The sequence below is a fragment of the Grammomys surdaster genome, unplaced genomic scaffold, assembly GCF_004785775.1.
Source record: "Grammomys surdaster isolate TR1022 unplaced genomic scaffold, NIH_TR_1.0 125769, whole genome shotgun sequence".
Lineage (NCBI taxonomy): Eukaryota > Metazoa > Chordata > Mammalia > Rodentia > Muridae > Grammomys > Grammomys surdaster.
This window is the reverse complement of record NW_021620600.1, coordinates 856,008-881,935: the sequence shown is the minus strand read 5'-3', so window position 1 is coordinate 881,935 and position 25,928 is coordinate 856,008. Positions and strand designations below refer to the sequence as shown.

The 25,928-nt window shown below is 47.1% G+C and overlaps 1 protein-coding gene across 1 annotated transcript; it reads left to right on the top strand.

Annotated features, from left to right (window-relative positions):
* The first annotated feature begins 5,544 nt into the window (after positions 1-5,544).
* Positions 5,545-25,393, top strand: Snrnp70 (small nuclear ribonucleoprotein U1 subunit 70). The gene is made up of 10 exons (XM_028788835.1): positions 5,545-5,772; positions 6,436-6,592; positions 9,137-9,199; positions 9,339-9,393; positions 14,605-14,669; positions 14,792-14,854; positions 18,379-18,460; positions 21,447-21,548; positions 24,413-24,500; positions 24,582-25,393. The coding sequence occupies exons 2-10, from the start codon at positions 6,446-6,448 to the stop codon at positions 25,258-25,260; spliced, it is 1,344 nt and encodes a 447-aa protein (XP_028644668.1). The 5' UTR covers positions 5,545-5,772; positions 6,436-6,445; the 3' UTR covers positions 25,261-25,393.
* The last annotated feature ends 535 nt before the right edge of the window (positions 25,394-25,928 follow it).

Genomic DNA, 25,928 nt, shown 5'->3' with positions numbered 1-25,928 from the left:
GCAAGCGCTCTACCACTGAGCTAAATCCCCAACCCCATGTGTGTGTATATATGTGTGTGTGTGTATATGTGTGTGTATGAGTATACACACACATACACATATACATTGATGGGTGTTCTGTGTGCATGTGTGTGTGTGTATATGTGTGTGTGTATGTGTGTGTGTGTATGAGTATGTGCATATACACACACATACACACACACACATACACATTGATGAGTGTTCTGTGTGCGTATGTTTCTGTGCTGAATCTTTGGAACTGGAGTTACAGACAAGTGTAAGTTATGGAATTGAACCCTGGATCCCCTGGAAAAGCCAATGTTTTATTTTGTTTCCCCCAAAGATTTACTTATTATGCCTGCAGGCCAGAAGAGGGCGCCAGATCTCATTATAAGAGCCACCAGGTGGGTTGCTCAGGCCCTCTGGAAGAGTAGCCACTGTTCTTAACCACTGAGCCATCTGTCCAGCCCCCTACCCTGCTCTTTGCTTGCCACCACTTGAAGGTACTGTGTGTCAACCCCACCCTAGGGAATTCTTTATATATACATTGAGGGGAGAGGAGGCAAGAAGGACATTAAAACACTTCACTGGACTGAAGCCATCTTACCATTTGTCCTGATACTCTTCTTGCCAAAAGTTAGATTTTATTCTGCCCAGCATGTGCCCTTCCACCTTCCTGTAGCACTCATGCATGGCTGGTATATAGGTCTGAATGAAAATGGCTCCCATAGGCTCATAAGGAGTGGCATTACTGGAGATGCTGCCTTGTTGGAGTAGGTGTGGCCTTGTTGGAGGAAGTGTGTCAGGGCAGGAGCACACTCTGAAGTTTCAGAAGCTTAAGCCAGACCTAAGGGGTCACCTGTCTCTTCCTGCTGCCTGAGGATACAGCTGCAGTGCTCTTGGCTACCTCTCCAGCACCATGTCTGCCTGCACGCTGCCGTGCCTCCCACCATGATGACAGTGGACTAAACCTCTGACACTGTAAGCCAGCCCCAATTACATGCTTGCCTTTATAAGAGTTGCAGTGGCCATGGTGTCTCTTGGTACCCATAGAACAGCTGGGACCCTTGCTCCCACTTCTGTGTGTACAGTGAAGGAGCAGGAGATGTCGAGATGTCCATATCCTAATCACTGGGACCTTAGGCTATTGCTTCATGTGGAAAATACACTATGAACGGCTTAAGTGACGGCTTTTAAGTCGGGAAGTATTGTTCCTGGTTATCTGGAGAGGTGACGGTGTTGACAAGAGAACAGCAGGAAGCTGTTCCTTATATCTATGCTCTATGCGGCTATATGGTTAAGCATCTGATCCCCATCGAGGGGTTCGTGGCATAATTTATAGTATTGTTTAACATTTGCAAGGTCTTAGATTTCATCTCCAATACACAAAATAAATGGTACACAGAGAAACTCTGTCTCAACCCTCCCTTCTCTTTCAAATTGTTTTAAGAATCAAATGGAGTGATATCAATGATCTATCAGGAAGAAGGCGGAAGGATTGAAGCTTTGAGGTCAGGCTGGGTTATATAGAAAGATTCTACTTCAAAAAACAAAACTGAAATAGGGCTGGAGAGAATTCTTTCTTTTTTACCACTTTCTATTTTATCTTTGGTCTCACCATTTAACTGGCTGTGCAACTACGTATGGAGGCCAGGCTGCCCTTGAACCCACAGAATTGCCTGCCTCTGCCTCTAGAGTACTAGGATTAAAGGCATGCACCACCAAGACTCCCAATTTTTTTTAAAATTATGTATATTGGTACATGAGGAGGGCACTTGAGTACAGGTGCTGGTGCAAGCCAGAAGAGGGCAGAAGAGCCTCTGCTTGTTGGCGCCTGAGCTTGTTGGCAGGGAGCCTCCTCTTTCCAACTCCAAAGGCAGGAGTTTGTGAGCCTCCAGAGTGGCTCTGGAAGCAAACTCCTTTTTTTTTTCTTTAAATAATTTATTTTGCCTTATGTGCATAGGCATGAAGTTGTCAGATCCCCTGGAACTGGAGTTACAGATGATTGTGAGCTGCCACATAGTTGCTGGGAATTGAACTCAGGACCTCTGGAAGAGCAGCCAGTGCTCTTAACCACTGAGCCATCTCTTCAGTTTGAGAGGTGCTGTAGTAGTGCCAGGGAAATGTTAGTGATCCCCCAAAAAACAGACAGGAGGATGCAACTCACATCAGGGCCTTTATTCTATTCAAGATAGCTTGTCCCCCTCTCCCTGTCACACAGAACAATTTTGGTGGTGGGTGAGCCCCGATATCTATCAGGACAAGGCTTTATAGTAAGCAGCAAGGGTTGGGGGGAGTAAGTGTGCAAGCATCTAATTGGAAAGCTACTGTGGCCTTTAACATAATTGGGTGGTGCTGGAAGTCATATCATAAACTTAATTTCTGTTCCCCTCTGCATTGGTGGTTGTTAGGTAGGCGGCAGGCTTGTAACCTGGGGGTGCAGGTTTGTTGGAATAACCTGGAGATGCTGGTCTTGTTGGGAGTTAGCCTAGAGACCGGAGCTAGGCTCAGGTTTTGTTAGGGAGCAACTTGGAAACTAATGCTAGGTATTAGCATGTTAGTTTACCTGAACTCAAATTTAGGTCAAATTCTCTAAAATGAAATCTGAACTTAAAAGATTTGGCCTCTCAGTGCCTAATCTTATTGCAACTTGATATGCTGTGTTTGGTTGATATCCCTGGGAGACCTGCCTTTTATGAAGGGAAACAGAAGGAGTGGGAGGGGAAGGAGAAGGTGGGAGGGTGGACTGGGAGGAGAGGAGGGAGGGGAAACTATAGTCAGGATGAGAGATATGAGAGAGTAAATTAGTAAAGGAACCTAGCATGTTGACACGTGCCTTTAGTCCCAGCACTGGGAAGGTAGGTCTCTGTGAATTCAAGAACAGTCTCGTTTACAGAGATAGTTCCAGGACTGCCAGAGCTACAGGCAGAGCTGTCTCAAAAAAAAAAACAAAACAAAAAATAAACAAACAGCTGGGCAGTGCTGGTGCACACCTTTGATCCCAGCACTTAGGAGGCAGAGGCAGGCGGATTTCTGAGTTTGAGGCCAGCCTGGTCTACAGAGTGAGTTCCAGGACAGCCAGGACTACACAGAGAAACCCTGTCTCCAAAAACCAAAAACCAAAATAAAATAAAATAAAATAAAATAAAATAAAATAAAATAAAATAAAACAAAACAACACCATCAGCCAAAAAAAAAGAATAAAAATAAACAAATAAACAAAAGGTCCTGAGTTTAAATCCCTACCATGTATATGAACTGAGAATGGGAGTATGTGTCAGTAACCTCATCACTTGGGAGGAAGGAAGTAGGAGGGCCGGAAGTTCAAGGTTGTCCTGTTGTGTTTTATAAACATCAAGAGAGAAGGAAGATGTTTGGTGGATGTGTAGTCAGGTGTGGGGGAGGGGTGCCTCTGCTCTATGAGCCCATGCTGAGGCATCCCTTCCCCCTGAGGGACCAGCCAGGATGGTATACTATAGAATAGAGCTTATTCAGGGCATGGGGGAGGGCAGTTGAAGGAGTAGAGACAGAGAAAGGCAGGAAGAGAGAGAGAGAGGAGTAGAAGCTGGCCATGAGCACGTGGAGAGAGGGGGGAGGGGGATAACTAGAGAGGTGGAGCAGGAACAGGGGGACAGAGCAGGAGCAAGAAGGCAAGAGAGAGGAGCAGGCAAGCAGCGCCTTTTATAGTGAGTCAGGCACACCTGGCTGTTGCCAGGTAACTGTAGGAGGGGACCCTAGACAAAATGCCAACACATCCTTCACTACATAAGGTGTTCAATGCCATCTTGGGTTACTGGGTTACCTTGCAACTTTGTTTTTTGTGTTTTCTTTTGTGATTTGGTCTCTCATGTAGATAGAAATCTACATCTAGACCCCGGAGCTCCATATGTAGCCCAGACTGGCCTCAAATTCCAGAGATCCACCTGCTTCTGCCTCCAAAATGCAGGAGGCACCTGCACAAGCCATCTCTCCAGCTCCTTTTCTTGTTTTCTTGAGAGAGGCTTCTCTGTAGCACAAGCTGACCTTTAAACTACAAACCCTGGGTAGTGACAAACTTTGTAAACCCAGCACATAAAAAGCTGAGTCAGGGAGATTGCCAGGCGATGAACATCAGAGTGGAGAGATTTGTTTGTAGAGTTGCCTACCATGCAAGAAGCCCTGGGGTCAATCCCAAACCCTAATAATCTAGGAGCCTGTAATCCCAGTAATAAGGGAGTGAAATGGACAGGGTTACCCTGAGCTGCTATATGGACAATGCTCTCAATGCTGTCTCTCTCTCTCTCTCTCTCTCTCTCCCTCTCTCTCTCTCTCTCTCTCTCCTTTAAAGGTTTATTTAAGTGTATGAGCACTCTATTTGCATGTATGCCTGCATGACAGAGAGCATCAAACAGAATAGTGCGTTAGATTCCATTATAGATGGTTGTGAGCTATCACGTGAATCCTGGGATCTTATTCAGAACCTCTGGATGGAGCAGCTAGTTGCCCTTAACTGCTGAGTCATCTCTCCAGATCCTTCATTGTCTAGAAGAAGAAAGAAACAAAAGAAGGAAGAAAGAAGGAAGACGGAAGAGAAAATGGAGGAGGAGATGAAGAAGAAAAAGCCTGGAGTTGTATGCTCTATCCCTTTGATTCCAGCACTCAGGAAGCAGAGGCAGGTTAATCTCTGTGAGTTCAAGGCCAGCCTGGTCTACAGAGTGAGTTCGAGGACAGCCAGGGCTACACAGAGAAATCCTGTCTCAAAAAAACAAAAATAGCCGGGCGGTGGTGGTGCACGCCTTTAATCCCAGCACTTGGGAGGCAGAGGCAGGAGGATTTCTGAGTTGGAGGCCAGCCTGGTCTACAGAGTGAGTTCCAGGACAGCCAGGGCTACACAGAGAGACCCTGTCTCGAAAAACCAAACAACAACAACAACAACAAAAACAAACCACAGCAAAAATATATATACACATATTATTATGTATATGTATATAAATATAAAATACACATACTGATACAAAATGCAAAGTCATCTTGGGCTACATGGTGGAACTCTGAAAAAAAAAAGTGAAGAAAAAAGCAGAACACATTAAAAAGGAAAAAAAATACCAAACAGATGTCTCTTTTCTCTCAACAATGTGAGCTCCAGGAAGAAGACTGTTTTGTCATGAGCTTTGTCCCCTAGAGTCCAAACAGTGGCTAGAACAGTCAAGAAATTTGGGGAAGAGTTATCTCTTAAATAGACTATAAACGCAAAGACGGTGTTCCGGTAGGTACTCTTTGGCAGGCTGCGGAAGGATATGGTACGCGTGCATTACCTAGACGCATGCGTACAAGGTCCGGGAAGTGTAAGGAAAAAGGGTGGACCATCAGTAAGTGTCTCGCGGTCATAGGCGGTTAGCAAGAGCGCGAGGTTGAGACCAACCTAGGTCCGATAACGCATGCGTAGTACGGCCGCTGGGCTGCGGAAGCTTAGGCATTTAAGGAGGTCTATAGCTCTCGCGCGTGCGCAGTGGCACTGGTAAGGCCTGGACTTCTGTGGGGGTTTCTTTTGACTCGTAGAGCACATGCGCAGTGCGAAAGGCGGAGGGATTCGGGTCGCATCCTCTCCCGGTTCTGGTCGCGAGCTGAGGCCGCGCGGGTTGCGAGGAGAGGCCTGGTTTGCGCGCGCTGCGCGGACCGCAGAAGATACTTGACGCGGGCACCGCCGAAGTGGAAGCCAGAGCGGGAGTTTTTGTTTGTGAAGGGCGGCCGCGAGGCCTGAGACTAACGTCAGGCCGAGGAGAGCGCCGCGCGGTGAGTGAGTGGGTGAATGGGTGGCCTTAACGGGGAGTGGGGCCGCTACCCACAAGCCCTTGCGGGATCCCCGAGCCCTTTCCCCGCGGCTGTGGCCCGGTTCCCGGGTCAGTGCCTTAGACTTTTTCCCCTGCTTCCCCCATCCTTTACCCAGAGTTCTCTGGGCACTCCAGCCCTCTTTCCCTCAGGGTCCCCCTCCCCCAATCTCCTGTGGTCCACTACCCACAGGCCCTTGCGGGTTGTGTGTTGCCTTTTTTTTCTAAGCCTTTTTTTCTCGCATGCTGGACCTCTACCCATAATTCCTTTCGTCTCTGGGATCCTAGATATTTTACGCAGAGGCCCCTGGCTTGCGGGATATTATCCTTATGGCCTACCTTGAAATCCCTACTTCATAATCTTCAAGGTATGAAGCGAGCAACCTCTAGAGCTCGAGGCTTTAGGGTCCCTGGATCACACACCTCCTGACTCTTTGTTTTCTGTTACTAGCCTTTCGTTTTTCAGTTCCTGCCAAGATCTTTTTTCAAGTAGATGTCGTTCACTCGCTTAACGGGGATAGCAGCATCCTTCTTGCTTATTTGTTTTGTTTTGCTTTTTTTGAGTGAAGGGGTCCTAAAAGAAACCTGTGCTAAATAAAGTATGCTAACATAACGTTTCTGGTCTTAGATTTGGCAAGATGACACAGTTTCTGCCTCCCAACCTTCTGGCCCTTTTTGCACCTCGAGACCCCATCCCATACCTGCCACCCCTGGAAAAGCTGCCACATGAAAAACACCATAACCAACCTTACTGTGGCATTGCACCATACATCCGAGAGTTTGAGGTGAGCACATTGTGAGGGTTTGTTTCTGGATGGGAGCAGACTATGCTGAGGCTTTCAGCTTTAAAACATTTTTAGTTGTGTGGTTTGTGCATGTGGCTTTTATTTTTTCTGATCTTGTTTTGTGCTTTTGTGTGAGTTTTAATTTTTTTAATTACACTTTTGTATATGTGTGGGTGTGTACGTGCAAACCTGTGAACGTCAGAGGACAGCTTGCAAGAGTCTGTTCTTCATCTTGTGGGTCCAGGAGATGAAGCCTAGGTTGTCAGACTTGGTGGCAAGAGCCTTACAACCATAGTGCTAACCTCTTCTGGTTGAGTGTTGAAACAGGATTTTGCTATATAGCTCAGGGTGGCCTTGATCTTACTCGGTCCTCCTTCCTCAGTCTGTAAATGCTGCATATAATGGGCTGTGCTTCCAGGAGTGGCTCATTTTCTTATAGGATTAAGAATATCTTTTGTGGGGCTGGAGAGATGGCTCAGCGGTTAAGAGCACTGACTGCTCTTCCAGAGGTCCTGAGTTCAAATCCCAGCAACCACATGGTGGCTCACAACCATCCGTAATGAGATTGGATCCCCTCTTCTGGTGTGTCCGAAGGCAGCGACAGTGTACTAATAAAATAAATAAATAAATAAATAAGAACAAGAAAGTTTAAAAAAAAAAAAAAAAAAAGAATATCTTTTGTACGGATATGGTAGTTCCTAGCCCAAGTGATTGGCCAAATTGGTTACATTGACAAGTGTGTCTCCACCCTGACTCCCTAAGACCCCAGACAGGGTTTCTCTGTGTAGTTCTGCCTGTTCTGGAACTCAGTATGTAGAACAGGTTGGCCTCGAACTCAAGAGATCTGCCTGCCTTTGTCTCCCCAGGGCTAGGTAAGCCACGTTTGTTGATTTTGTTTTGTTTCTGGGTTGTTGTTGTTTTGTCTTGGGGGGAAGGTACAGTCTTCTTGGAACCCTGGCTGGTCTTGTAGATTTCCCTTTGTCACTAAGGTTGGCCTTGAACTTATGATGCTTACTCTGCTCAAAGAGCCAGAATTATAGGTGTCTACCACTACTCCAGAAAACATGATATTTAATGCATTGGTTAGGTTGGCCTTTAGCAAGAGGTAGCAGTAAGATAAAACCAGTAGAGAGCTGAGTCACAGAATTTATGTTAGAGGATTTGGGATAAGGCAGTAAATGTCAATGTTTGTTAATGTAGTTACTGTTTTTTATGTCGTTGAGAGGACAAGGTTTCATAGGTGATATGACTTAGCAGTGAAAGGTGATTGCTGCCAAGAAATCTTGAGTTCTGTTCCTAGAATCCACAATGTGGAAGGAGAGGATATGTTGTAGCATGTTGTCCTCTGATATCTGCATGTACAGTGATACACACGCATGCATCCTTATTGAAATAAATAAATAAATGTAAAATGATTTTTAAAAGAAGGCAGTGTTTACTGGGGCTGAGCAGTACGTCCTGCAGTGCTTAGGGCTGGGAGCTAGGGGTCTGGCTCAGTACTTGCTGAGTGCATATGACTACACTGAATCACTTGAGCTCCTTGGAGTCAGTTCTTTTATGCAGAAAGTTTGTCCAGCCTGCCTTCAGAGCAAACCTAAGAAATGCTGCCGTACAGCCAGAAGTCTTAGGAGGGACATTCTGACATTAAGTAGGAAAAGCAGAACGTACTAGACAACAGAAAGATGATTCTTTAGTAATATCTGCCTGCCTGCCTGCCTTGGTAAACCTCCACTTGAGAAATGTTATTATCCAATAAACATTTTATTTAACGGGTACAGTTCATTGGCACCCTTTTTGCAGGTCATGTGCCAATTAGCATTTAATGAGAGCCTGGAGAGAATTGTATGACTTGGTGTAGTGTTACAGATTGTCTTGCTTTGGAGGTCTGCCCTGTCCACCACTGTTTCAGACATTTCTAGCATTTGGCTGTAAATCATATGTGGAACTGAAGAAAGTTGACAGGATTCTTGGCTATGGGAAGGAACCATGTAGCTTTAGTACTGTACTTCATAGCTGTATCACCTGTATCATGACAAATGTCTGCAGGTACTTAGATTGATGTTCTTTTTTCCTGTCCTGAGCTTGCTCTGTAGACCAGGCTGGACTCCAACTCAGAGCTCAGCCTGCAAGTCCTCTCAAGTGCTAGGATTAAAGGTGTGTGCCACCACTGCCCAGCAATTGACGCTTTCGTTAAATACTAAAGAATTATTTCTATGTTTTGTTTTTTAAAAAAGACCTTCAAAAATGAGACTTTTTTTTTTTTAATTATGCCTAGTAGACATAAAGTTACTTGGACTAGGCAGAAGTTTCTGAACACTGGAGATTTCTATGTTGACCATGCCACAGATGTGCAGCAGTCTTCTGGTCAGCATTGGTCCATGGAGTATACCTCATCTGGACCACTCCTCGACTGTCCATCAGACTGTTTCCATCAGTACAGGGAACTTCTGGGATTTGTGTATGGGAAGGTGCTGAGAGTCTTCCTTGTGGTATGTCTTGCTATTTTCCATCACCATTCCTTCCCTGTCACCTTTCTTGTTCTAGGACCCTCGAGATGCCCCTCCTCCAACAAGGGCAGAAACTCGGGAAGAACGCATGGAGAGAAAGGTATGTTGTTTTTACCTCTTAAGTCATTTGCGGTTTTGTTTTTGTTTTGTTGTATTGTTTTAGCTACTTTTTTCCAGATGGTCCCCGACATCAAGGTATTTCTGGGTACACTCACTCTACTTCTTTTTTCTACTGGCAGAGACGGGAAAAAATTGAACGGCGACAGCAGGAAGTGGAGACAGAGCTGAAAATGTGTAAGATTCTCCCTCCTAGCAATCTTCCCCTCCAGTCTGATTTTGATCCTCTTCCCAGGTCACATGTGGGTCTTCTCCTGGGAGCTTGAGAAGCAGAGTTGGGTTCACTTTCCTAGCAACCACTTGCCAAGCACTGCACTTGGATCTGGCTATCTGGGTTGTCCTGATGACAGCCTGTCCTGTTTTTATTTTGAAGTTAATTAATTCTGTTTCCTCGAGGAGCTCCCCCTCGCCCCCCACAAGCAGTCAGTCACGTATTCATTTGAACCTTCTCCTCATTTTAACTAGTCAGTAAAGGCTAGACCGTGTGATTGGGCAGTGGAAGGAAAGCTGCGATGGTAGGTCTTTGAGGGTGGCGCCAGGTAGAGAGGAGACGAGGATGAGAATAGAAGGGAGAGGACTGAAGAAGAGGAGGAATCCATGATGGAGCAGAACCACATACCTCAAGTAGGGAGGGGTCTTAAGCCTGGGGAATAAGTTAATGTAGTGTTAGATTATAATTATAATAATTGGTTGTGTGTTTTTTATACCAGCTTATTGGGGTTGGAAATTCCAACAACATCAGGCTTACCTTTTTATAGTTCTTATATGTTTTATTAATTTTTTTATATGCATGGGTGTTTTGCCTACATGCATGTAGAATATTAGGGCATAGGATTCCCTGGAATTGCAGTTGGACAGCTATGAGTTGCTATGTGGCTGCTGGGAATCAAACTTCATCCTTCTGGAAGAGCAACCAGTGTTCTTAACTGCTGAGTCAGCTCCATCTCCAGTTGGTTTAGGCTTTTAACATATAGGGAGACCTCAGTCATTTGTCTTTAAAGGAACATATTCCACTGTGTCTTCAGGTAAGGTATGAGGTGATCTGGCTGGTTGGTCCTCACTGTATCCCAGCTCCCTGATCTTGGAACTGGAGATGCCACACCCTCCAGATATGGAGGATTTAAGTAGTACTTGGTAATCAGACTCATAAAAGTATCAGATCTCTGTGTTCAGTAGGTAAAGACTCATCAGAGGATGAGGTCTATCTCTCTCCATTTATTATCTGCAGCCTTGTTGAATCATTCTTTTCTAAACTGTATTTTAGAGCTTGTGGATTTTCTCAAGAGTACTTAGTACACATGAGGAGTAAGCTAGTCCATGGTATTCTAGCTTTTGTACTGTACCTGGATCTGTGTATTTTCTCAGATACTTCATACTCCATGTTCAAGCTGCCGGAACACCTCCTAATTCCTGTGGGATTTTACCTTCCCTAAGACATGGCTTTTCAGATGTGCATGGTTTTTCCAGATGATGCTAAATGTCTTTAGCACCTGTGCTAGGGTTCTCTAAAGGAACAGCACTGATAGAAATGGGTGTCTGTTTGTCTGTCTGTCTGTCTGTCTGTCTGTCTTACAGGCTGTGGTCTGGCTAGTCAAACAATGACTTTTTTTCAACAGAAAGACTAAGAATTTGTTAATTGTAAAGTCTGTGTTGGAATCCTGAAGAAGTAGGCTCTAGTACCAGTAAAAGACTGCCTCAGCAGCAGGATGGATGACCCTGGCAGGAGAGTCAGGGCAGGCAGGCAGACAGGCAGAAAGCTTCCTCCATTCATGGTTTTATACAGGCTCCCAACAAAAGGTATGACCCAGATTTAAGTTGGGTTTTCTTGCCTCAAATGATTAAATCCAGAAGTTCTCAAAGGCATGCCTGGCTGCAGATTATCCATCACAACACCATTTATAATTTCCTCTAGCTTGTCACAAAGACCTGTCCTTGTTACTTGCTAAATATCACAACACGAGAGGTTCCATGTCCAGGAACTTATATAGTGCTTTAGCAGTGTGTCTTGTTTACCTGTCTCCCCAGCCCAAATTCTCTTAAGGAGCTTTCTAAAGAAAAGTACTCATTTCTCCTTCCTGCACTCAACATAATGCCAGTCTCTTCCTTCTGATTCTGGTGTGCCTTGCACCACTTGGAGAATGTGGGAGATTATGTAGGGCAGACTCACGACCAGAAATCTTTTTTTTTTTTTTAAAGAGGGAAAAGTTGGGGGCAGGGAATAGGGGAACCATGGAATAAGGTCAAAAGATTCATCATCTGAGGTTGAGGCCAGCTTAGTCTAAGAGTGAATTCCAGGACAGCCAAGGAGGCTACAAAGAGAAACCTATCTGGAAAAAAAGAAAAAAAAAAAAAAAAGGCCGGGCTGTGGTGGCACACACTAATTCCAGCACTTGGGAGGCAGAGGCAGGCGGATTTCTGAGTTTGAGGCCAGCCTGGTCTACAGAGTGAGTTCCAGGACAGCCAGGGCTATACAGAGAAACCCTGTCTCAAAAAACCAAAAAAAAAAAAAAGAGGGGGGGTGTCGAGGGGACTCATCAACCAAGCAAGACACTGAGCTTGATTGGATTGGAGTTTAAATGTGTGCTGTATACATGTATCATTCTGATACAGCCCCATTTGAGGGATGGTAAGTAAAGTTAGAAATTAGTCATTAACAATGATACTGTGGTTTCAGTTTATTGAAATGTATTGAAGACCAACATAGCAAGCTCTGAGATGTCACTGGAATTCCCAAGTTGGATTGGGGAATATAGAGATCAAGTAAATTAGGCCCCATGTGGGTAATTGAAGCAGGTTTATTGTATTGTCCAAAGTAGAGCAGAGGATTCATCAGGTGCAATAGGGTCTCTGTCTGTAACTATAGAAGCTTGCTTTCCCCTGTCAGAAGACAGCTTCTATTAAAGGAGACTCCGTCCTTTTGCTGAGCACTTGCTGTCCTTCATGTTACGAACTCCTGGTGGCCTCTGTATATAGCAGGAATGATTATTCTGATTTGCAAAATGAAAAACAAGCAGTGCCTTGTTGCATTGTAGAGTATCTTATAAAGAGGGGAAGTTTTGAGGTTTCACACAAACTAATGGGAAGCTTAGTGAAGTTTTCTAGCTTTGAGGCTTCCTGTGGTCTCCTTCTGTGTTAGGGTGCTGACAAGTGAGTCCTAAGAAGTTCAGCCTTGACACACATGAACACTTAGGCACTGGCTGTTAAAGAGAAAGGAAAAGGGGACTCTAGGATTGAACCCTGCCTAGGGACAGGTAGCGGGACAGACCTTAGGATGAGGTTGGCAATGTTGAGGGGCATCTCTTGAGTGGCGGTGCAGTTGAAAGTCTTTTTTTTTTTTTTTTTTTTTTTTTTTTTTTTTTTTTTTTTTTTTTTTGGTTTTTGGAGACAGGGTTTCTCTGTGTAGCCCTGGCTGTCCTGGAACTCACTCTGTAGACCAGGCTGGCCTCGAACTTAGAAATCAACCTATCTCTTCCTCCCAAGTGCTGGGATTAAAGGCGTGTGCCACCACCGCCCGGCGCAGTAGAAAGTCTTAATGTCTTGAAGAGCCCTCTTCTGTCACCATATTAACAGCCAAGCCCTTATGATAGAAAGGACCACCACCATGGCTGATTCTTTGGATCTAGTTTGCATGTTTGTGGGCAGGTCACACTGATAACTAAAGAAACCTGTGAAATATTAATGCCTGTGACCGGTCAATATGGTAAACACAAATCTATAACAAGGACTGTTTGTCTAGACTGCTTAAGCATCGACATTGCTTTGGCTGTCAATGGAAGACAGAAGAAATAGCCCTTCTTTCTTGCTCAAAGGCCCTAGGCATACCTGGTGTTCTTCCAAATTGCTGTGATCCTGAGAAGGGCCAAGATCTTTATTTTAATATTTTTAAGATTTATTTAGGGCTGGTGAGATGGCTCAGTGATTAAGAGCACTGACTGCTCTTCCAGAGGACCTGAGTTCAAATCCCAGCAACCACATGGTGGCTCACAACCATCTGTAATGATATCTGATGCCCTGTTGTGGGGTTTCTGAAGACAGCTACAGTATTTATATAATAAATAAATAAAATTAAAAAGCTACAGTAAAAAAAAAAAGATTTATGTATGTGTACTAGAAGAGGATATCAGATCCCGTTACAGATGATTGTGAACCATCATGTAGTTGCTGGAAATTGAACTCAGGACCTCTGGAAGAGCAGCTAAACACTGAGCCATCTCTCTAGCCCCCCACTTCCAATCCCTCCCCTTTTTTTTACAGCATTGCTTTCTGTAGCTCAGGCTGGCCTCAAAATCTTGGCATTCACCCTTTTCCCACTTAAACTCTGTATCTCTTCTGTGATCTCTTTATTTGCCAGTTCCAGCTACATTCTAAGGATTGTATGAGAGAACCAGGACAGCTAAAAAGATGGGTACAGAGTGTTCGGCACAGGGCTATAGCTTCTAGCACCCCTAGACCCCCTTAGGGTTGCTGAATAGATTCTTTTTCTGATGACTAGATGCTTGGTGTCCAGGGCCTTAGTAGCTCTCTGTTTATACTACTTGGTCTTGGTCATTTGCTTTTAGCATTAGCCCAGGGTCCCTGCCTCAGGCTGTAGGATATGGAGGAGAAAACCTGTCTTTAACTGTCTTCCTTCCTTTTTGAGACAGGGTTTCACTGTGTAGCCCAAACTGAGTTCTGCCTCCTTAGTACATGGGTCATCACACCCCACCTATCATGGACTCTGGTTCCATAGTCTGAGATCTGAGACTGTTTGGTATCAGGAATCCCCCTATGCTGTGGTTGCAGTCTTTCATAAGCTAGCTCAAGTCATCCCGCCAGAGAGATCCCAAGGACTCAGTTACTGCTCAGTTCACCTTGCACTGGGAGTAGCTAGCCAAAGTACATAGTTCTGAAGTGGCGCGCGTGTGTGTGTGTGTGTGTGTGTGTGTATGTATGTGTGTATGTATGTGAGTATACCATTGCTCTCTACAGACACACCAGAAGAGGGCATCAGATGCCATTACAGATGATTGTGAGCCACCATGTGGTTGCTGGGAATTGAACTCAGGACCTCTGGAAGAGCAGTCAGTGCTCTTAACCACTGAGCCATCTTTCCAGCCCCTGAAGTGGCTTTTAGGTTTGCCACATCCTATCTGTTTGATGTTATTTTTCATTAGAGCAGTCTGTTGTCATTATCTGTCAATCACTCTAGAAAAAGCCATTGAAGTTTAGTGAACCCAGACCTAAAACAGGGTGTGTACTCAAGTCACTAAGTTACTAAGTCACTGAGCTTTTCTCTTGAGGAGCGGGGTTGCCTTGTTTCCATGTTTATGTACTCAGCCTCTTCCCATTACTCCTTTATCCAAAACTCTGGACACTGTCTACTTTAAAGATTCTCTTCTCCTTGTACAGGGGACCCTCACAATGATCCCAATGCTCAGGGCGATGCCTTCAAGACTCTGTTTGTGGCTAGAGTGGTAAGTACCCAGTTCCTATCATGGGAACCCTAGGCTGCTGAGAATTTGGGTCTAGTCCTGAGTGCTTCGAGGGCTTTGGAACAATGTGCTTCTTCCATTTAACTTAGCTTTATGTCTTGTAGAACTATGACACAACAGAATCTAAGCTTCGGAGAGAGTTTGAGGTGTATGGACCCATCAAAAGAGTAAGTGTGTCCAGGTGGAGGGTTGAGTTGGGGGTGCTTGGAGGAGGGAGCAGTAGCCCGAAGAGAGGAAGACTGCTGGGTTCCCAGCCCAAGGAAGGGTCACAGTGTTCTGGGCCTGGGTTTATTTCTTTTAGTATTGCTTTAATATCAGAAGTAACATTGAAAATGGTGAGTCCTTGTGGATTTAAAGCACAGGTCTGCAAGGTTCAGCTTGCTGTAAGTTGGTATATATGGAGTCAGTCGGGACCACTGAGGTTAGGTTGTGTTTGGGTGGGTGGGTGGTTGTTTTTTTTTAAATTTGTACTTGCCTAAAACTTAATGCAAATTATTGCCCAAGACCTAAAGTAGTTGTTTCTTTCTCTTCTGCCACCAAGACTAGGGCTCAAGCCCAGGGTAAAGGTATATATGCTAAACAAGCATTGTGTCTGAAACTATATACCCAGTTCTCATATTATTGCTGCTTTATAGATTTAAGAATTCTTTGTTTTATGTATATGAGTGACCTTTGCCTCTGTGCATCTAAGTGTATTACTAAACTGGTACCTGGTGCACAAGGCGTCCAGAATAGGTTGCTAAATCCCCTGGAACTGGGGTTACACAGAATTGTAAGCCACCATGTGGACGATGGGAAGCAAGCCTATGTCTGCTGCAAGAGCATCAAGTGTTCTTAACCACTGACTCATTTTGTTTTAAATTTTATTTGTTAGATTTCTTAGAGATTTCTTTTATGTTCCTGACTGCCTGTATGTATGTATGTATGTATGTGTATTCACATGGGTGCAGTGCCCTTGGAGGCCAACAAAAGGCATTGGATCCCCTGGATCTGGAATTAAATATGACTATGAGCTGACATGTAGATGTTGGGAACTGAACGTGGGTCCTCTGCACTGCCTTGTTACATTGGGAAGGAGGATAGGATTGGCATGTGTGGAACAACTTGTGAGATGGATTTTCTTCCTTGTTAGGAGTCCTGGAGATCAAACTCAGCCATCTCATTCACTGGCTCTTACCTTTTAAGATGGTCCCACGTAGTTCAGGCTGGCCTTGAGTTCATTATATAGAGGATGACCTTAATTTTGATGTTTTGGAGATTGAATACAGGGCTTCATGCATTTTGGGTTATCACTCTACCAACTAAGCCACATCCCCCAGACCTTTCACAGATTTTTTTATTCAGTTATTTGTTAAGACAGGGAATGACTATTTCAAATAGGCCTCTTTTATTCCTTTTCTTTTTTCTTCTTTTCTCTCTTTTTTGTTGTTGTTGTTTAAGATTTACTCGTATGTGTTTTGCTTGCATGTGTGTATAACAAGTGCACACAGTGCCCTCAGTCTGGAATTGGAGTTTTTTTTTTTTTTTTTTTTTCTTTTTTTGGTTTTTTGAGACAGGGTTTCTCTGTGCAGTCCTGGCTGTCCTGGAACTCACTCTGTAGACCAGGCTGGCCTCGAACTCAGAAATCCGCCTGTCTCTGCCTCCCAAGTGCTGGGATTAAAGGCATGCACCACCACTGCCCGGCTGGAATTGGAGTTTTATATAGTCTGTTGTTAGCTGTCCTGTGGTTGGTAGGAATAGAACTTGGATTTCAGCAAGAGCCATTTTTCCAGCCCTTCCCAGTTTTACTTTGAAATGTGTTGCTGAGTTGTCCATACTGGCCTTGAATTTACTGGTAGTTAAGGAAGACTTGTTAATTTTTGTATAATCTAAGAAAGTTAGGAACCTATGACAGGATGGGTTATATGGCCCTGAGTCTGAGATATTTGCTTCTAACCCTTTGCTGGAAATATGCTGCCAGGCTACATTCCTGTAATCCCAGCACTCAGGAAGTTAGAGGCAGGTGCATCTCTTTTTTTAGGCTAGCCTGGTCTACATATCAAGTTCAGGCTAGGCAAGGTTAGTAAAATCTGTCACACACATACACACACACACACACAGAGCGAGCGTGCACAAGAGCCCACAAGTGCACACAGGAGAAACAGTCAGAAGGGAACTAGGAAAAAAGCACACTAATTGGTTATCCAGTACCAAATGGTCAGCTCTAAAATCATGTAGGTATGTATGGACTGAGCAAGCTGTATTTAGGGATGCACAAACACATACATGTATCAACAATTAAAAATTAAAAAGCAATGAATTTGAAAAAGCATGGGTTTAATCCCAGCACTTGGGAGGCAGAGGCAGGCGGATTTCTGAGTTCGAGGCCAGCCTGGTCTACAGAGTGAGTTCCAGGACAGCCAGGGCTACACAGAGAAGCCCTGTCTCGAAAAACCAAAATAAATAAATAAATAAACAAACAAACAAACGCATGGGAGGTTTGGAGAAAGAAAATAAAGTAATTATAATTTCAAGTAATTATTTAAATAGAAAAAGCTGGTCAGAAGATAAAAGAAAACATACTAACTTTAATATGGTGGCTAATAGCTGTAATCCTAGCCCTAGAGAGACTGAGTCTGCAAAATTTTTATAAGGTTAAGACTAGCCTAGGTTACAGACTGAGGTCTGTACAAAAAAACAAGAAAGATAGTTTCTGAGCAAAGTTTTGGCATAAAACTTAACTGTTCTGTGTCTTATTTTCTTCTGCTGGGAGACAAAGTGAGACCTGGTGTTCATGAAGGACACAAGCTGCTTAGCCAAGGGCAGGGCTTTGGATGGGCCATCTGGTCTTTCCCTTATTCCTGGGTCTCAGAAAATGGTGCCTCCCAATCCCCAAAGCCCAATGGAACCTGACTGTGTCATGTCAGCTTGGAATCTCATGTAGAGTTACAGTCCTGAGCAAGCTTAAGACCATATCCATCCACGTGTGGGCAGTAGTGATGTGCATAGAAGGCCAGTCATTCCTTGGCAGCCCAGTCAAATAGTGTTATCTCCCAGAAATCTGTTTGTCCCTACCTCCTGTGTCCCAGGAGTATTCCTTTGTGAATCCTGTTTCTCAGTGCTTAAGCCTCTCTGTCCCTGACATTTTGGATTTCTCCCAGAAGCTTCATTCTGACCTTACATGGCCTATTTGGACATGTGCTCCCTCATCCCTGTTCTGTCCTACAGAGGGCTCTTAAGTGCTCTGGGTCCTCTAGCCTCCTTGCCTTCCCATGTACTGGGCTTGGCCTGCACATGGCAGCAGACTCCTGTTTGTCCTGTTTTACATGGACTCTCCACAGTGGCCCTTTATCCTGTGCACATTGTTCATTGTTCACACCTGGCTTGCTTTGGATGCACTTGACTCAATGCCTATCTGCCTTGTGACCTCATCTGGGGATACCCACCATCAGAACGCTCATCAGTTTCCATAGAGCTGTATCTACAGCCTTTTCCATCCTGTAAAGCAGGATGCTGTGCCTCTCACATGTTGCCTCTGTGTACCTCTGGTTTCCTCTGGATTATGGCTTTTACTAAAGTGAGAATCCCTTAGGATGCTTGAAGGATAAATCTGTTACTGGTGTGTCCCAGGCCTGTGTTATCAGTTGTGTTATGGGGTGGGTGGGGCAGCCCTGTAACTTGTGGGGCTGACCTCCTCCTGCCTACCCTGCAGATCCACATGGTATACAGTAAACGCTCTGGAAAACCCCGAGGTTATGCCTTCATCGAGTATGAGCATGAACGAGATATGCACTGTGAGTACTGTGCCTCTGCCCTTCCTTCTGGCCCTCTACCTCTGCTGCCCGGCCTCTCCCCCGTCGTCTGTTCCCTTCCCTGCCATACCTGACTTTAGCATTGTCTCTTCTCCCTCTGTTTCTGATATATCTTTTTTTTTTATATATTTATATACGTGTTTTTTTAAAATCAAAAACCAAACCCCCCACAACGTGTGTGTGAGCCCAGGGAGGTAAGTGTCACACGTTGAACCTCAGGGCCCAGGAGGGCACTGGGTGGGGTATGGAGCCAACTGGAGGTGGGGGGAGGAGTCAGATTTGGGGGAACTTCTCCCTGTTAGGCCCCCACTAGAGTTGCGGGCCACTAGGTTGGAGTGAGTTGGCCTTTGAACCAGCCCTCTCTTCCCCCCAGTAGAACTGGAGTGGGCCACCCAACCTTCCACCTCCTCGCTCCAACCCCCACCCAGTCCTTATTAAGCAGTGATCTGGTGGGCATGTTTAGCACCCACCCCACAGCTACAAAGCCCCATTGAGGCTATGCGGCGTCCATTCGGGTAGGGCTGGATGGGTGGGGGTGGGCAGGGCTGCGGCGTGTCCAGGGGCCGCCGTATTAATTGACTGTTCTTATTGTCACTGCAGCCACCACGCAGCTGGCTTGCAGCTGATGCTTACGCTCCCCTTACAACACCTCAGTGTATGGTTGGTATAAGGGTTTGTATCATGGGTAAGATCACAGCACCGCACACCAGCCCAGCTTAGCCAGGCAGCTTAGGAACAGCGAGGCTTCCCCTCCCACCCTAGTCACCGTTCAGTCTCCCTCCACCCACAGCCCTTTCCTCATTTGGGTGCCCTCCACCCCTCTTTCCCCCATCCACATGCTCTCTGGTAATCTCACTGATCCCAAGGGGAAGGGTGGACCTCGATGGGAGAGGCATTTGCTGCCATCCAGAGTCGGGCTCCACCCAGCCTCTGACACCTGGGTCATATTGGAAATCCTAAAGTTGGGGTGTCCTGGGACCAGGGCTCTATGTGGAGCCCTTCAGCCCAACCCTCCCTACCCTGTGACTTCTGTGGAGTTGTCACCATAGTGGTCTTGGAAAGTCTCTGGTTTCTAGCTTGGGGTATTGTGTCCCTCCTGTCTTCCTTGGTGTGGTGGGAGCCTCCCGAGAAGGCAGCTGTGATGTCCAGTGCCTGAGCTCCTCAAAGTGCATGGATTGGGGTTCAGGGTATGGGAGGGGTGGAACAGGCTTTAAAACAACTGAAGATGTGGTAGTTTCTACTAAATTTACACAGAGGCGAAAGAGAGGGAAAGAGAGAGAAGCCTAGACTGACACAATTACATGGTCTTCTTGCTGTTTTCTGGGTTGGACCTCTCCTGGGGTTTGGGATGGGGAACCTGAGCAGGGTTCCTGTACTTGACTGGCCCTCTCACTCTGTTCTGGGGTTAGGGGCCAATTGGCCCCTCCTGGAGCACGGGAAGCAGTCTTTTGGATCCCAGGTGTGTCCTCTGTGTACTAGCCTCAGAACTGTTACCACTAGTGGGAGGGCATATGGAAGGGAAAGCCTGACCCAGTACTGAGTGCTGGGCCTTACCTAAGTGGAGCGTGACTGAGGCAGTGGTGAGCTTTTGAGGTGCTTTTGAGGCCTTGAGGCCCACTGTTTAGGTTGGGCAGGATAGATAGACCCAGGTCTCCCAGCCCGGGCGCTAATCATTCCTCTGAGATTCTGAGGCTCCCTTTTTTCCTTCATCCACTTGTCTCTAGATGATGTGGGAAATGTAGTCTCCCTCTCAGGGTTCCCTGTAGCTTTAGTTGTCCCAGTGGTGGTGGGTGTGGGGTCTGTGTGAGTGCTCAGGTAAGCTTGGGGTCTCCAGGTAAGCAGTCCCGTGTCCCACCCCCCATCCCACCCCCGGGAAGCCCGCCTCCTCGCCAGGCCCCCAGGAGTTGCCGGCCCCCCCCATCCCGCTCGGTTTGGACACCCGCAAGGCCGGCATCGGTAAATGGCACCTTTTTCTCTTCCTCTGGTTGTTATTGGGGGGGAGTGGGCAGGGGTGGGGCAGGGTGTTGTGGTTGGTGAGCACAGCCCCGTAGGCCAGGGCTGGGACCTGGACAGGGACTTTTTGGCCTTCTTAACAGCCCTGCCTGATCACAGGCCTGGGCTTTGGGCCTTCCCACTATGTCTTATGCTCCTCAACTTCCCTGAGGGTTCAGGCTGGGCTGCATGCCCTGCTGACCATTGACCTCGGCTTGGAGGACAGAGCTGGCCAGGCTAGGTGGTGACAGGGTCAGTCGGCTCAGGTAAGGCAGGGATTTTGAGTAGCACGGAACATGTCCCTCTGGGTCCAGCCAGGGTCCTTGAAGGCCCCTGGGGAGCTCAGCACCCACCTGTATCCCTGCTAGTTCCTGAAGGTCTTTCCACTCCTTTTCATTTCTGTTCTGATGTCTGTTTCCTCACACTGACCTCCCCTGTAAAAACACACAGAAAACAAACAAACAAACAAACAACAACAAAAACCCTGGTGTGGTCTGGATGTGAAGGGGCCCAGTGGGCCTCCTGTCTCAGCATGGTGTCTAGGGTGCATGCCTGGGTGTGGAGGGGCCTAGCCAGCCTCCTGCCCAGCATGGTGTCTAGGGTGCATGCCTGGGTGTGGAGGAGCCCTCCCCACAGCAGAGGCCAGCGTTCAGCTAACCTCCAGTTTCTTTGCAGCAACTTTGGCCGCCCTGACAGGAGGGGGCTGCTCCATCATGTAAAAGCTGGGGGGGGGGGTGCAGGGTGAATGTTTTGCCCCCCCAGTAGCACTTGGGGGTGCCAAAAAGGAATCAAGCGCTGGATGGAGCAGGCCCTTGAGGGTGTGGAGAGGGCTGTCTGGCTGTTGGTTGCCTGGCTGACTGGTGGGCGTGTGAGTGTGTGTGTGGATGGGGTTTGAGGGGCAGGGATGCTGTTGTACAGAGCCTTGTCTGACTAGAGGACCTTCTGGGGAATTCCCCCTCCCCCACATCTGTTGCAGCCGCTTACAAGCACGCAGATGGCAAGAAGATAGATGGCAGGAGGGTCCTCGTGGATGTGGAGAGGGGCCGGACTGTGAAGGGCTGGAGGCCCCGGCGGCTGGGTGAGTGCAGTATGCCCTTCCGGTGCCTGGGCCTGTGAACCTTCAGTCTCCCCAACCCATATGCCTGTTCCTCTCCATTTCCAGCTTGTCTTCTCATCATCTTCATGGCTTTGGACACTGGTGCACACAGACACCTACACATGAGCACCCAAGCACACCCTGGTCTTTCTGCATGAGTGATTGACCAGCAGCAGCTCTTGTGCAGTGTGGGTAACTTCAGCACTGACCTCAGCCACCGTATACCCATGTACTTGGTATCATGGTCTGGGTTGGAGGGTAGAACTGGCTCCAGCTTTGCTCTTGCTCTCACTGAATGGCTTCTTCATTCACTCTCTAGCTGAGTCACCAGCCCAGTACCTGGCTTCACATCTGGGAGCAAGATAGCAGCAGCCTGTGCTCTGACCTTGCATCTGTCCCCTCACTGCCTTTCTGGTGGTTGTTGGCTATCTCCACGGAGGTTGTTGTGGCAAGTCTTGAAATACATCTGAGGGTCTTAAAGCATAATTCATAGAGGTGCTACTGACGTGAGGAGGCTTTTGTCTCAGTCCCATGGGTTGTGGTATCAATAGTTCCTTACCAAGACCTTGAGGCTGGACTTTGAGAGTTTGCTGTTCACTCTGTAGACAGGTGTCAGTCAGTCTCTGTGCTGTTTGCTGATGCCTCAAATTAGACCCCGGCTGGGTTTGGGTCTTTTGTGCTGGGTGTTTCTACTCTGTCTTAGCCAGCGTTACCTGGCTTTGCTTTCACCTGTGCACCTGTGCTGAGTTGACCTACCATCCAACCCCCAGGGACCTGCAGTTCTTTCTTTAAAAAGGTGGATTCGTGAGGCTGTCTGCTGTGCTGAGTGAAGTCTCAGAAACAAGCCAGTTGTGGTGTACAGATTTGTTGGTATTAATCTAATAAGGTATGCGCCTTCTCCACTCACATGGACAGACGGCTTTAGCCTAGGAGAGATTTTCTGCAGCATTTTTCCACATGTTCTGCATGGTGGTATTTTACCAAAGTTGGAGGTTCTGAGACACGGTCATACCTGTGAAGTCCAGAGTAGCCTCCTCCCTCAACCTTTAATGAATAAGATGTTTACATTGTAGCTGTCTTTGGCTACTTTGCTCATTCTTTTTTTCAACCCTTATCCTTCTACCCTTTCCATTCCCTAACACTATATAAGAGGGGAAAAGGGGATAGAGAGGAGTGGGAAGAGATCTGTGAAAAATAAACTCAGGGATTGAAAAGGAGGAGACTACCTGCTGATTAGGGGTCTTGAGTTCCTTGGGGCAGGTTTGATCTTCACCATTAGGATATATAATGTCTTCTCCTTGTCTCTCCTTTGTGCCTGACTACTTAACAAACTAACAGCCTACCCTCTTGGACCTCCAGGATTCATAATGCCCTCTGAAGAGTTCCCAGAATTCCAGATATCACACAATCACAGAAACTGCAGTTGGCAGAACCATGCCTCTGTAGCATGACGCAAATCCACTGCTTCAAAGCAGTTCCATATCCCCACACCTGGGATTAAAACAAAAACGTGTTCTTAAAATATTTCTGTGTGTGTGGTTTTTTTTTTAAAGCAACCCAAATTATAGAATTGTCACTATAACTTTTTTTTGTTTTGTTTTTGTTTTTTTGTTTTTTCGAGACAGGGTTTCTCTGTGTAGCCCTGGCTGTCCTGGAACTCACTCTGTAGACCAGACTGGCCTCGAACTCAGAAATCCACCTGCCTCTGCCTCCCAAGTGCTGGGATCAAAGGCGTGTGCCACCACTGCTCCGCTTTTTTTTTTTTTTTTAGAATTCTCACTATAGATATTTTCTTGTATTAATGATGGCCTAGTTCATGGTTAGGCTGTGATCCAACAGTTGGAAGTCTGGGTAGTAGTCCAACCAGTTTAACAACCTAGTTTAACAGCCTAGCATGTGGCTGACCTCTTTGCCTGTGCTCCTGTGTGCAACACAGCCCCAGCTCACTAGACCTTCAGGTGGATGGTGCAGGAAACCACCACCGGCAGGTGGGACTTCCAGCCATGACCCTTCCTTGCCAAGTCCCTGGGGGCCGATGGGGCTAGTAGACCCGTATCTGAAAGATAGGACTGCCACCTGCTCCCTAGTGCTATGGGTTGGGTATGTGCCACCTTTCTAGACCAGGTACTAGGTCTGTGCAGGTTTGAAGTACTTTTGTGGCATGTCAGAATTGGGTGGGGGTAGTACTTTCCTTTAACAATTGGGGAGGTGCTGGTGGCCTCTAACAGTTCAGTAGAGCATGGTGTAGTGTGATGGCAGAGTCTGAATTGATGCTTGGAGACTGACAGGGAAGCAGAAGATACAGAGACAAGGAAAGCGAGGTGGATGTTACATGGCTGACACGAGGGCAAGAGGCAGCTGAGAAGGCTGGAAATGTAGGAACCCTGGGAACCTAGGTGTGTTTTGTTTGTCTTGGTTGGTCTCACCATGTAGCCTTGGCTGGCCTGAAGTTCACTGTGGGCAAGGTTGCTTCTGCCTCCGAAGCACGGGATTAAAGTGGTGCAATATCAAACTTAGATTCTCTCAGCTTTGCTATGAGTTCACACTTTGGACTTTGTGCTCAAAGTACAAATTGGTAGTGCACTAGCCCAAAATCTCGAGCCTCAGGTAAGACCGACTAGCTTGGGAGGCAGGAAGGTTCCTGTTAGGGTGTCCCCCAGCTTGTAAAAGCCTTGCTGGATAGCATGGCTATTCTACAACCAGTGGGCACAAAAATGATTGACGAGATTATGCCCCATGGCAGTGAGTAGAGGTGCTCGGTTTTTGTCAGCTGCATAGGCCCCTTTAAGATATTCCTCTTTGAACTGTTTGCACTGACCTTGGGTGCTCCTTTACTTGGCCCACAGGAGGTGGCCTTGGTGGTACCAGAAGAGGTGGGGCAGATGTGAATATCAGGCATTCGGGCCGAGATGACACTTCCCGATATGATGAGAGGTAAGATTGGGCACCCGGTTTCTTGGGATAGGAAGGGCAGTCTCAGGGGGTGCCCTGCCACACAGTGCTAACCTCATATAGGCCGGGCCCCTCCCCGCTTCCACACAGAGACCGGGACCGGGACCGCGAGCGGGAGCGCAGAGAAAGAAGCCGAGAGCGAGACAAGGAGAGAGAAAGGAGACGCTCCCGCTCTCGGGACCGGAGGAGGCGCTCCCGGAGTCGAGACAAGGATGAGCGGCGCCGTTCCAGGGAGCGGAGCAAGGACAAGGACCGAGACCGAAAGCGACGGAGCAGTCGGAGCCGGGAACGAGCACGCAGGGAGCGGGAACGAAAGGAGGAGCTTCGAGGTGGAGGAGGTGGTGGCGGTGGTGGCGGTGGCGATATGGCTGAACCCTCCGAAGCTGGTGATGGAGCTCCTGATGACGGGCCTCCTGGAGAGCTTGGCCCTGAAGGCCCTGATGGTCCAGAGGAGAAGGGCCGGGATCGAGACCGGGAGAGGCGTCGAAGTCACCGGAGTGAGAGGGAACGTCGTCGGGACCGAGACCGGGATCGGGATCGAGAGCACAAGCGTGGGGAGCGGGGCAGTGAGCGGGGAAGGGATGAGGCCCGGGGTGCGGGTGGGGGTGGTGGTGGGGGTGGTCAGGACAATGGGCTGGAAGGGCTAGGGAGTGATGGTCGGGACATGTACATGGAGGCAGAGGGTGGTGATGGGTACATGGCCCCGGAGAATGGATATCTGATGGAGACAGCGCCTGAATGAAGAGGCCTGTGTTGTGGACATGCTCCTACCTTGCTGTCTGCCTTCCTAGCCTTTCCACCGTGGCTTGCCCTCTGAGGGTAGAATTTTTTGTTCTGATCCCTTGGGTTTAAAAATAAAATTAATTTCCTGTTGATAGTGGGCACTTGGTGTCTTACTGCACTTGCTGTCTGTCTTTCCAAAAGGTCACTTCATACTGTTCAGCTCCACCGGGTATACTGTTCCTACTGTACATTTTATAACCTGAAGTAGAGGCTGTTCTCCTGGCCACCATAGCTACTTTACAAGTGAGATAGGGAAGCCTTGGCCCTCATAACAGGCTGCATCCTTAAGGGAGAGAATAGTAGTAGACAAAGAGGCAGGGCACCAGCCATCAACAGTCACCATGTCATTTCTTGGGATTGAACTCAGGACCTCTGAAAGATCAGTCAGTGCTCTTTTAGCTGCCGAGCCATCTTTCCAGCCAACTTATTACTGGGAAATAGCCACTACATCCACACCCTTGAAAAAGTTAGGTGAGTGTTGAGGCCTGTGCCTACCCCTGAGCTGCTCGGTGTGCACCTGTCATGAGAACACCTAGAGCCTCATGAGGATGAGGAGTAGTGAGATCAAAGCAACCACACTGTTCTGGGGGAGTGCCTCCCACCACTTGCTGGGTGCCACTAGGAGAC